Genomic DNA, 13,111 nt, shown 5'->3' on the forward strand with positions numbered 1-13,111 from the left:
GTAGGGGCGCAACTGGTGCACCAGGCGAACCTGGGCAAATGCCCCCCTGGTCACAGCTGACAAATGATGTTCGAAAGTCAGCTGTGTGGTCCAGGAGGACTCCCAAATTGCGGACCCTATCGAGGGTGTAGTGTTTGACCCCCCCAGCTGAGAGATGGAATACTTGCCAATTGGTGGGAGGGAAACACAACAGCCACTCGGTCTTATCTGGGTTGAGCACGAGTGTTTGTTAGCCCTCATCCAGTGCCTAACAGCTTCAAGACCCTGGTTCATCACGTCCCCGCTCGCATTGAGTTGGCACGGGGCGGAACAGATACACTGAGTATCGTCCACATACTGGTGGTATTTTATCCCGTGCCGCCGAATGATCTCGCCCAGCGGTTTTCATGTAGATGTTGAAAAGTAGGGGTGACAGGACCGGAACCTGCGGCAACCCCTATGTTAGGGGCCTAGGGGTCGATCTCTGCCCTCCAACTAACACCGACTGCGACCTGTCCGAGAGGATAAGAGGAGAACCACCGCAAAACAGTGCTCCCACCCCCACCTCCCGCAGTCGTCGCAGAAGGATACCATGGTCGATGGTATCGAAAGCCGCTGAGAGGTCAAGGAGAACCAGGATGAGGCGTAGCCTCTATTCCTGGCTCCCAGAGGTCATCGGTCAATGTGACCAAAGCGGTTTCTGTGCTGTAACCAGGCCTGAAGCCGGACTGGAATGGGTCAAGATAGCTAGCTTCCTCCAAGGACCCGCTGGAGCTGAAAGGCCACCACCTTCTCAACAACCTTCCCCACAAAGGGGAGGTTGGAGACTGGACGATAATTGTTAAGAACGGCTGGATCCAAGGATGGTTTTCTTCAGGAGGGGTCTCACCACCGCCGCTTTAAGTGCGGGGGGAAAGACCCCCTCCCGAAGGGAGGCGGTAACAACCGCCTGGATCCAGCCCCGTGTCACCTCCCTGCTGTTAGCAACGAGCCAGGAGGGGCACGGGTCCAGTAACACATGTGGAAGCACTCACAGCTCTCATGGCCTTGTCCACGTCCTCTGGGGAAACCACTAGGACATATGTACAAGGGGAACCTTTACCTTTAATATCTTAAGACTAGTTATGACAAAACAATATAACACTTCAAAATATTTAGCACTAACAATTTCAATCAATCTCATGTTTTCCCACTGTCATTTATTAAGAGGAAACAGACCTAGAAATCAAGTCAAATGCTGTATGCCTTTCAGTGAAGAGAAATTCAAAAATGCTTGCCCAAGTGGTAATCTCCAAGAAATTCTATTAAGAAAGAAAAAAAACTGTATGGCTTTGATTATTAATATTGTTCCAATCACGCAAAATGTTAGAGTCATTCAAACTTCTAAATTATTGATCCAAACAAACAATTGGGTTATACCTGGCTGATAACATTTGGTTCTACCTGAAAGATGAGGAGAAAGCTACAGAATTATCAGGGATGGAAAGCTTATAATACAATTTTCCAAAAATAAGGCCTCCCTGTATAATAAGCCCAATTAGGCTTTTGAGCGCATGCGCTAAAATAACCCTCCCCCGAAATACACCCTCCCCCAAAAATATTGTTAACGCAGCAGCAGCCATGAGGTGACCACGCTTGCCATCTCCTGCCCCTCAAAAATAATACCTCCCCCAAAATAAGGCCAAGTGCTTATTTCGGGGTTCAAAAGAAAATAAGACCTTGCCTTATTTTCGGGAAAACATGGTATGACCCAGGGATATCTATGGGGGCAGGGCAGGGCAGAATTAAACAGACATTGCCCTACGAGGTTCTACCTGTTTTAGAGCTTTAGTTGCTTCGACAGAAGCCTGTGAATACCCCTACTCAAAGCTGGATCAGAGTCCTGGCCTGCTTTGACCAACTGAAGGTTTGGAGACTAATAACAACAGTTTTTTGGAAAAGAAATGTTAAGAGCTGCATTTGTACATAATGTTGAGCTTTTCATTTCTGATCATTTAATGGTCGCTGTAGTCTTTGCTGCTTGCAGAAGCCAAGCCAAAGCGACCAGACTATAAAAATTAGCATGCATCCTCCCAGTAAGGCTGATTATTTAGTAATTTTGGTTTCCATTTTTTAATTAATTTTCAAAAGTTATTAATATTAAGCACCCAGATTTTCATTTGGTGTTCAAGGTCAGTGTAAATTCACAGCAATAATTTATCAGATATTAGGAGTTCATAGACTGGGTTCATACAGAAACAAAGGGATGCTTTTATTAAAAGCAGCTCATTAAACAAATCACAATTGGCTGGGGTTATATGCCATTCTAAAACCAAGCCAAATTGTAGTTTCTCTGACCAGCTGAAAAATCAAAATATAATGAAAAAAATGTCTAAAGAATGATAACAAATGAAAAATTTCACAAATAGAATATGTATCTATAAAAACTACGAGTCAACTGAATGAAGTCAAACCCTCAGTGCTTAACATACATATAATTACACATATAATTATAATACTGCTTTCTCTGGGATAAGAAATAAGAGGCAGAGAAGAGAAATAAATTCAAGAAAATAAAGGCTTGGTTTTTCTTTTTTCTTTAAAATGTTTACATAGCTAAAATTACTTTACGCCCAGTTAGTTCACTAGATACCTTCAAAAATTTCTACCATTCAAACCATCCCTGTTTCCACCCCATTCATATTTTGCTTCATACATTGGTACTTGGTGTCTTTTTCAAGACGTCATCAGCTCTATTGATGTCTCAGTTTTACATTCAAATCATATTTACTATATTCAGAATTAATACACTCTTGACCTTATCTCTTCTTATTTTACCACTTAAATCCTTCTGCATTCAGCTACTTTTATATTTCCCCTGTCAGGCCTCTCACTTCGAGATAACAGAAAGGGCAGCAGCATGCTGTTAAACCAGAACCATTTCTGGGGTTTTTTTGGTAAACATTTCTTGTTTCAGACCTTGTACCATTAACATTGGTCCATCTTAAAAAGTTCTCACTTTCAAATACGTGAATTTATCAACTCGCTCTAGTTTTTCACTACTTCTACATGACTTGTAAATATTCGCTCTCCTCTCTGTCAAGCACCACTACCTTGGTCTTTGATACATTAATTTTCAAATCCATCCTCCTCGATGTATCATATGGTCCCGTGATGGCGAACCTATGGCACGTGTGCCACAGGTGGCATGTAGAGCCCTCTTTCCGGGCACGCGAGCTCAGCTCCACTGCTCATGTGCCTGCGCCTCCTGCCAGCCAGCTGATTTTCAGGTCTCTGCCATGCATGCGGGAAACACATGTACATGTGTGGGGGGCATGGGGAAGGTGCATCCCCATGGCCCATTTGTGCTCCCAGGAGGCTGTAGGGAGGCCTACTAAGCCCAAAACACATGCACGGGGGGAGTGCAGGGGGTGAGCGTGCATTGCATTATGGGTGCGGGCACATGTGCTGTCATGTGTGGAGGTGCACGCTTTCAGCACGCGATGACAAAAAAATTAGCCATCACTGGTATTCACAACAAACCATTCAACTTCTCTACTAACAATATGGCTTTATTTATATACAAAGGCAAAAATATATTCACCTAGTCGTCATGCATTCTATCATCACAAGCATTCTCTGTACATTTCTCCACAAATACACTGAAGGGGGACATGGGACAGCCCTCCATTTGTTCTGAAACATCCTTTATCTACCACTCTTATTGCATTCAGGCATCTACCTTCAACAACATAGTCGTGTAAAACATTCCATAATTCAAGACTACTCTCTTTATAATACATTCCTTCTAAATCAATGATAACAATAAAATTTCTTCGTCATTTCGATATACTCTTAGTAAGCTTAAAGAATAAATATTTGTACAACAGGAATGTAACAATTAAAAGCACACTGTAACCTTTAATCGTTAATGTTGTCTAATGTTACTAAATTGGCACCTGTCATTTCACTTTTTAAAAATATAGAAAATAGAAAACATTTTTTATAACTCAAAGATAGGGTAAGATTAAGATTCCTGAAGCTCACATTTAGGAAATTCATATGCCATTTTGTTCATAAATATGAAAACTTTTGTGGAAATTAAGGAACTATTAGAAACGCCTTACAAATATTCCTCATGGAAAAAGAACAAATTTACCTTTTCATCTGTATATCCATTCCGGTCAATATGATAAAGTGATGCCAAGTGGGTTATAATCCACCAACTGAAGCTCAGTGGATCCTTGCATGGAATTGATTCAAAGCCAGATACTTCATCAGTACCATTGCTTTTTTCGAATACTTTTTTCAGAATTTTATTTAGCCAGTTCCAAAAGACTGTAAAGAAAACCAACAGTTTTAAAAGGAAAGCTGCACACTTCAGCCATCTGCTTAGCTCTTGAGAATTTTTCCTATTGCTTTTGTGCTTCACCATATAGCAGTTTATACAGGACAAACTCTGAGGCCGAAACAGAAAACAATCTGATCTTTTTCTATACCCTTGGATATACTTTAATTTATATATAGTTACATTTCTGAGTGAATATGTACAAAAATGCACATTCACATTCCAGAACAGGTTCGTTCTTCTATGTCAGGGGTGTCACATTAAGGCCTGTGGGCCGCATCCTGTCCATGGGGTGCTTAGATCTAGCCCATAGGGCCGCCCTGGAAACACCGAAGGACCAGCCCACAGTACCTCTGCCAGCAAAAACGGAGGCCAGGAGGGCCCTGTGTGGCCCTCCTGGGCTCTGTTTTTGGCTGAGACTGCGTCCTGCAGCCCTCCTGGATTCTGTTTTCACTGCCAAAGGACTGCAGGAGCCCATCACAGCTGAAAATTGAGCCTAGGATGGCCACGCATGGTCCTCACAGGCTCCGTTTTCACTGGCAGAGTGCTAGTGAAAACTACTAGCAAAAGTGGCATTTGATCACACGAGTGACAAGCTGGCCACACCCATCCCACCCACGGCCCCCTAAGGTCATACACAATCCTGATGTGGCCCTCAATGAAATCAAGTTTGACACCCCTGTTCTATGTAATTCTACTTTTGATAATATATTTTTCTTAATAAACTCAGGTTCTGAATTGGACATGGGTATATTAATTCTTTGACCTTCACTGTAGACTTAGTATGATTTAGAGTTTCCATGAATGTAATCAAAATATACCATTAATATAAATGTATACCATTAATATAAATGTATACCATTTTGGGGACAATCTATGGAGAAAGGGACATTTGACATAGCACTGTAACAAAGTAAAAGACAAAAAACAAAGTAAAGTCTCTTGATTGTAAGAGGCAAAAAACCTGAATAAATAAAAGAATCAAATCAAGTTCAGCCACATCTCAATCAACAATTTCTGAACAAACCTTTATATTTAAAATCCAAATTATGCAACTAAGGTAGAGATAGGCAACCTGGTGCTTTCCAGCTATTTTAGATATAAACTTCAGATTGTAACTATATAGTTTAAGAGACCATCTTTAGATTATATAAAGGACAGGGCCTATTTTCAGTATAATCAAGAGAAGGACAAACTAGATGAGAGCAATAATTTGCTATTATTTGGTGGAAATAAAGACAGGTTTCAGGATTCTCCAAGTTTGTGTTTTGTGATTACGGTACTTGCACTCAGGCAAATTGTTCAATTAAAAAAAAATCAATTCTACCAGGATTCTAGATTATTACAGCCAACATTTGCTTTTGTTCTTTATAGTAATAAGATCATGGACCCACCAAAAGTAAGTAAAAACAATAAATAAAAGTAAAATAATGTAACAATACAATACCTTGCCACTCCTTTTAATGTAATCAATAACCATTTCCAAATGTAGGTAGGATCCAATTTGGGTCGGTCACACTCTGCTAGAGAGACATTCCCTAAGGATGGGCTCCAGCACGAATCTGAAAGCTTGGAAGACTATTCAATCTTTTGTTGCTTGTATCTTATGATTTATATTGTTTATTTAGTATCCTGCTATGATTTATGTTGATTGTTTATGACTATCACTAAGTATTGTACCTTATGATTTATGATGAATGTATTTTTATGACGACTATGATAATGGTTTATCACTTATTGCTTGTATGTACACTGAGATTCAATTCAATTCAATTCAATTCAATTCTTCTGGTCCTGGTGACCGACCCAGATTGGATCCTACAACATTATCCTGGGACACATATATTCGCCTTCATTCCAAATATATGTACTGTTAGTAAAGCAGAAGTTCTATGAGCTACAATGTAAATCAGTTTAGAATAGTGAAGTTTTCAACACACATGAAGAGAAGATAGAGCCTATGAAGAACCTTTGACTATTATCTGGACATGCAGTATTAATTTAAGACTAACCTCCCCAGGGCCAAATACCAGAAATTTTAACTATAAATTCTTAGTGATGGAAAGAATCACTTATTGTGCTATTGATTCTTTAAGCTACTACAGTGCTAATGATTCCCCAACTAAGTCTGAATGGATGGTTGCCTTATTCCTGGTCTGATAATATCCAGCAATACCATGCTGAAAATTATTTGACTGTGCTGGTCAACTAACATAAATTTCTTTAAGGTTTATAGGGGGGGGGGGGAACAACACCTTTGATATAAGTTTGCCTATGGGGTAGATAAAACCGTTTGATATATTTGTCAAACAATGAATTTCTGCAGGTTTCCAATGCAATGTTTCATGAAATGTATTCATGCTGGGAATGTAACAATTCCTACCTCTGTAAGAGATGCTTTATTTCTGTGGTTGAGCAGATGAATAAGCAGAACCCACAGCTCTTTTATACAGGTACACGTATAGTGGTGAGTAATAAGAGCTTCGGAGAGCCTAACCTGCAACAAATAACATTTTAACTCAGAGAAGGCAAAAAGCATTTATACCTGAACAAACTTCAGAGATGGAGGAAGCAGTTGAAAAATATCACTGAAATAAAGTGTAAATATAAAAATATTAAGCCATCCAGCAAGTAATATAAAATTTGTCTTCCTTTTTGAAAAAAAAGCTGCCAGATCTTTGTATGCATGTGCTTGAAATCCAAATTTAGAGACTGTGCATTATCTTTGTGGTGTTATAATTTCTTCGCTTATTGCAATTTTTTCAGAAGTGACTCCTTTTAAGGAAGAAAATGAATAGATGTGTATGTTAGAGAAAAAGAGAGAGAGAGAGAGAGAGAGGAGAGAGAGAGAGAGAGAGAGAGAGAGAGAGAGAGAGAGGAGAGAGGAGGAGAGAGAGAGAGAGAGACTTATTTAGATTTGTCAAAAACCACAAGGAATTATTTATGTGCCTAATACTAAGAAAATGTTTAAGGAGTGTTCAACTCAATACAATTCATACACATTGATCACTTCCTTATTGGTGAAAAATTATTGAGACTGTCCTACTGTTAAGACTTAGAAAAGGTAATTTTGGTGACTTCCTTCTTCCTATTCCATTCTAGAAACCCTCATGACTCTCGAAAGCAATTTTTGGAAGAATGGCCTACTTTAAAAATCACATTTAAATAATCTGGTTATGTTTGAAATTTCAAGTGCCACATTGACCATTATTAAATAATGCATAAGCAAATTTGTTTAACATTCATATACATTCTGGAGAAATGCTTTTAAAACTAGTTCACTAAATCTATGCCTTATCCTCTCTATATTTTCTTAGTATCCACTTTGCTGAATTCAACAGAGCTTGTTCTTAAGTACTGTGGTTATTTAAAATTACCTATCAGATATTAAAAGCTACAATTCAGGATGGCTGACATTATAGTTAAAACCTTAGTAATAGTCACACATCTACTTATTATACTCTATACCATGCAGAAAACCAACATGGATTTTAGAATAATTCAAATAAAAGGGGCACACAAGAAACAACTTCATTTTCTATTCCCCACCGTATTAGCATGAAAGGGAAAAAAAATAAAGCCGTAGACTGCATAAATAGTTCTTAAGAAATTTCTGCAGCATTCACTTTGTGAACTCTCTATTCCTGAAATATGATAAAACTATGTTATTGGTAAATAAACCAATATTTTCAAATTATTCAACACTAATTTTTATGATAGAACCTACAAATGCATATGTTTACTGCCATACATGATGGAATAAAAACACTACATTGTTCGGAAGCAATGCAATATTTCCTGAATTGTTAGTCTGCCATCTTTAATCAAATGAGTTATACCTTGATGTACCAGCAGGTGGTATTGTAGTCACATATAGCGACAGAATACCACTCCCCTTTTAAGATTTAAAAAGTTTCACTCCATTTTGCATTACGTTTGGAAAATAAATACTTACTTTTTACATGTCACGTAGATTTGCCCTTTATCCAATTTAAGACTACCGTAACCTATTTGATAGTTTAGAATTAATTAGCTGAATAATTTATTTTGCACTTGGGAACTTTGGAAGGGGAAACAAGAATGATTTATCAAACAAACCGTTTCTTTTTTTTTCTTCAAAGTAGAATACTAAAAATTGTGTGTGTGTGTGTGTTTGTATGTGTGTGGGGGGGCATGCCCCCCCATTTTCTAACAAATGTACAACTAAATTTAGGAGATAAATGGATATAACAACCAGCTATAACCAGCTCTTTTGTTTCCTGTCACAGTCTAAACACTGTTGATCTCTCTAGAGCATTAGGGCCATAGAAAAACAGGAATATCTGCAGTTTTCCACTTGCCAAAGATATCACTCACTTTTAGAGTTCACAGACTTCATTTCTGGACAAAGGCACTTTTCAAGCTGCATTTTCATTTAACCACCTCACACAGGTGAATTAACCAAAAGCACTGATGAATTTATCTTGGAAATACTGTTTTAATATATATTAATAGAGACATTTCTTCTGTCTCAGAAATTTAGGCAATATTACCATCATATTGAATAAAATTGCAATACCTTTGAATACCTCTTAACTGACAAACTTATCAGATCATATAAGAGATTGCCACAGTGATCTTCAAACAAACTGATATTGGTTAGATTTTCTCCAGTTAAATTTGTAAATCTGTGAGCATATATGGTTTGCCCTAGAAAATACAAATGAAATTAGAAAATCAAATTAATGAATGTAGAAACAGAAATATGTTTTCAGTGCAAAAACAAACAACTACAAACCAAACCTATAGTCATTCATTTTCTTAATTTATCATACAGAAAATTTGAATCATTTGATTTATCATTTATGGCTGATCTTGGACCAGTCACTCTCTCTCAGCCCAAGTAGTGAACTCACTTATAATACACCTCACATTGTTGTGGGGAAAATAGAATGCTCACCACCTCAAGTTAATTAAAAAATAATAAAATAAAAATAAAAACAAACAAATAAATGAAATAAAAAGTTGAAATCACTATCTTTGCAGCAGGATGAAAATGACCAGTGCTGGTTCAGTAACAGGGTTTTATATCCTGTTTTAGATATAGATTCTTGTAGAGCCATTCAAAATATTTAATTGCAAGCCATTTCCTCCCTGCTTCCAAAGAAAAAGTTAAAAAAATATTACATATCATACTTATCTATACAGGAAGCTTTATAGATTAAATTGGTCATGATGAAATTAATGCTGATTCCATTACCGTAGCTTCGTTAGTTTCTTCTAAGCATAATTAACTTTGATCCAAAATTACTATCGCAACACATAGGAATTCCTTTACTCTACTTTCTCTTCCATCAGTGCATGCTTCAAATGGCCTCTGTGAAAATGCTGTTTACATTTGGAGATTGTTCAGGAATAGGGAAAGGAACAGGAATGCCATTGGCTATTAATGTTCAATTAGGACTGAATAGAAGGAAAGCATTATTGAGAAAGCACCACTGTATGTATGTGTAGGGGAAGGGAGCTTGGGAGATAGGAGAATTACATCTGGAGATGGTTTGAAATCATCAAAGAAGAATAAACCATCAAAGAAATCATCAAAGCCATTAAAAAGCGAAAGTTAGAATATTTTGGACATGTGATGCAAACACCCAGAAAAATACGGCATCCTTAACTTAATTCTCCAGGGAAAATTGAAGGCAAACGAGGTCCAGGCAGAAGAAGAACAGCATGGCTTCAAAACCTAAGGGACTGGTTTGGACAAAACTCAGCAGCACTTTTTCATGCAGCTGTTGACAAAAATAGGATCACCAACATGATCACCAACGTTCGATCAACGGATATGGCACAACAACAACAACAATTTTCCCAACATTGCTGTTTCTAAGGCTGCTCTTTGTTCCCTTTTCTCTCTGACTGCTGAAAGGACACTCTAAAATTTAGAAGGGGGAATGAAAGCAATATATGGAAGGAAGGCATGGCCGCGTAAACAGCTCCTCAGACCAAAAGGACCCCACACTAGCTTTAATTGCAAACTCTAAATTCTTATTGTTAAATAATGTACAAGGTACACAATCTACACAGGGTAGAAAATAAGACCTCACCGGATAATAAGCCCAATCAGGCTTTTGAGCGCATGCGCTAAAATAAGCCCTCCCCAAAAATATTGCAAAAATAGTAGCAGTCATGAGGTGACCATGCTTGCTGCCTCCTGCACCTCAAAAATAATAAGACCTCCCTAAAAGGCCAAGTGCTTATTTTGGGGGGGTCAAAAGAAAATAAGACCCTGTCTTATTTTTGGGGGGAACACGGTAGGATTAACCATTGTAAAACATAATACAGATGGATATAATGTTGAAAGTACCCACATTTTCTCCTTCAGCCATGTGTTAAATTAGCTCTCACAGTGAATCTGAACAAACATTTCCTAGTATGGTGTGTGATCTTCAGTGTCTTGTGCAACTCCAAGAATAAATATTATGGGGAAATTAGTCTGAGTACACAGAACATATATTGAGTAAATGTGAATAGGGTGCCTTGTTGTCACTTAATTCATACCTTTTTATCAATTATTAAATAAACTTGTGGAAGTAGAGGGAGGTATAGAGAAGTTAGAAATAAGTGGCATTCATCTATCATTCAGCAGCTAAGATTGACAGTACTCTACATCAGTGCTGAATGATGTCTGGTTACCACTGATCCTTTTAAAATGAAGTTGTCAATCAAGAATTTTTTTTTAAAAAAAATCTGAGTATATCTTTACGCTTCATTGGCTAGAGTAACCAAGATCTCTCGGAATAGCCATTTTTGACACTACAATGCATTTAGAATATGCGTAATTCTAAACATTTTATTTTTCTGAATATTCTAAGAGAATTTGCATGAATAATTTTAAAAATACTGCAGCATAATCACATTTGAGAACACATTACACCATGTGCCTTCAAAATATTTTTATAACTTCATTAATAAAGATAAAGATAACTGTTAAATTTAGAATTGTGCTGTAACATTCACAGACTGTTGAGTGTGCAATCTTTTCACCCTCTCAAAATACAATCAAAACAGAATTTATTTGTAAAGAATTAAGTTAAAAATGCCATTAAAATCAAAAGGACAGTGTTTATTGATTTTAAATCAATAGGACAAATAATAAATGGATAGATGCATTGATCTTTTAATTGATTTATAATTGAAGTTTTGCTATGAAATTATATAAATCAGTTGAGTTATTCATTGATTTAAAAAAAATGGTGCTGCACAGATGAATCTGTCTCATTAAGGGTGTTTATAATTTATAATTTGAGGACTAAAAGATTATAGTTAAAAGAAATGAAGTAGAAATAACCTATTTTAGGAATCCCTAACTGGTTCCTACAGAATATTGTCTGGATTTCAACATAATATCAGACTTCAGTCTCCATAATTCATTGCCATTTACCTAATTTAGAATACCAGGAAATCAAGTTTATCATATTCTGACAGGTCCCAGGATGACGAAGACTGATCTTCCCAATTACCAGATAACCACATAAAACGGTAATCTGATCTTTTCTGTTTTATTTAGCTTCCATAGTTTAAAAACATGTTTGGACTCTCCCCATAAATAGCAAAAAGTAACAGGAAGCACAATCTCTTTCCATATTTCAGTTTCTCTTTTATTTCTTGGTGAATTACTTGGAAATATTTTTAGTGCACCTCCATGAATCTTAAATTCATTTGTTACTAAATAGTCTTAACAACCATTGGGTAAGCTTAGGTCTTAATAGAGCTGTGGGCAAATGAACAGCTGCAAAAATTGAAACTGTACATGAATAAATGCAAGCATTTAAAATCCCCATTTTTGCAAGCAAAAGTAAACGAACTGATCAAACTGTTGTAATCCTAGTATACTTAAATGAGTGTTTCTCATTATATCTAAAAAATTGAATTTTTAATTTTAATGTCAACTTGTTAAAACCTGGACCATGAAGTCCTGGTTTAAGAATCTTAATAGATCCACCTGCTACCAACCAAAATCCCAGAGGTAATGGAAGTACCACATTTAAAATATGAAAATTGATGTAAGAATGTCAGCATGTAGAGATAGTAAAGGATGAAGATGCCCGATATCAATAATGCAACCCACAATTTCTCCCCTTCCTTTCGCTGATTGCAAAACACTTTTCTTGTGTTTGTCCACCCTGTCCTACATTTAAGGAGGTATCATAGCAGAGCAAATACTGCCATCTCTGAGTTAAGAGCCAGAACTCACTAATTAAAACTAAGCTTAATGTTATTATTGAAAATTGTACAATCCTTGAGTTATGAACATTTTTTCAGAGACTAAATTGTCCCTAAATCGTTCAGGGACACTGAATGATTGGTGGTTATACATAGTCCCTAAATGTATAGCCCAGGAGTGTGTTTTCTGCCAGTGTTACTGCCGGTTCAGTGCATTAGAGATTTGCGTGCATGCAGTCACTTCACTCACATGTGCAGTTGCCTGTAAATAGATCTGTGCATGCGCAGAACATTGAAAATGACAAAAAAGCCATGCCGCGGTAACTGGGGAACCAGTTCAGGGGCGTGGCAAGCCTGCCTTCCCTACTGGTTCGACGACCTAGTCACAATTTCCACTACCGGTTCGCTTGAACTGGTGCAAACTGGGAGCAACCCACCTCTGGTATAACTGTTGCAGCATCTCCAAAATCAAAATTTGGGCACCTTCAGCATTTATGACCACAGGAACTTCCATCCACCTATCCCCCCCCTTCTGCCGGCCCTGTCAATCTTACACCCCAAGATAACCTTTACTGTCTTTTTCCTGCCACCGTTGAGATAACA

The 13,111-nt window shown here is 37.5% G+C and overlaps 1 protein-coding gene across 1 annotated transcript in view; it reads right to left on the reverse strand.

Moving 5' to 3' along the window:
* Positions 1-13,111, reverse strand: part of MMS22L (MMS22 like, DNA repair protein) — a 94,189-nt gene that overhangs the window by 63,456 nt on the left and 17,622 nt on the right. The window contains exons 8-11 of the mRNA XM_032215268.1: positions 8,865-8,995; positions 6,690-6,803; positions 5,128-5,209; positions 4,118-4,296 (exon numbers count right to left, since the gene is read on the reverse strand). Coding sequence (XP_032071159.1) covers positions 4,118-4,296; positions 5,128-5,209; positions 6,690-6,803; positions 8,865-8,995 — 506 coding nt within the window. The remainder of the gene's footprint in view (positions 1-4,117; positions 4,297-5,127; positions 5,210-6,689; positions 6,804-8,864; positions 8,996-13,111) is intronic.

Source organism: Thamnophis elegans, chromosome 4, assembly GCF_009769535.1.
Source record: "Thamnophis elegans isolate rThaEle1 chromosome 4, rThaEle1.pri, whole genome shotgun sequence".
Lineage (NCBI taxonomy): Eukaryota > Metazoa > Chordata > Lepidosauria > Squamata > Colubridae > Thamnophis > Thamnophis elegans.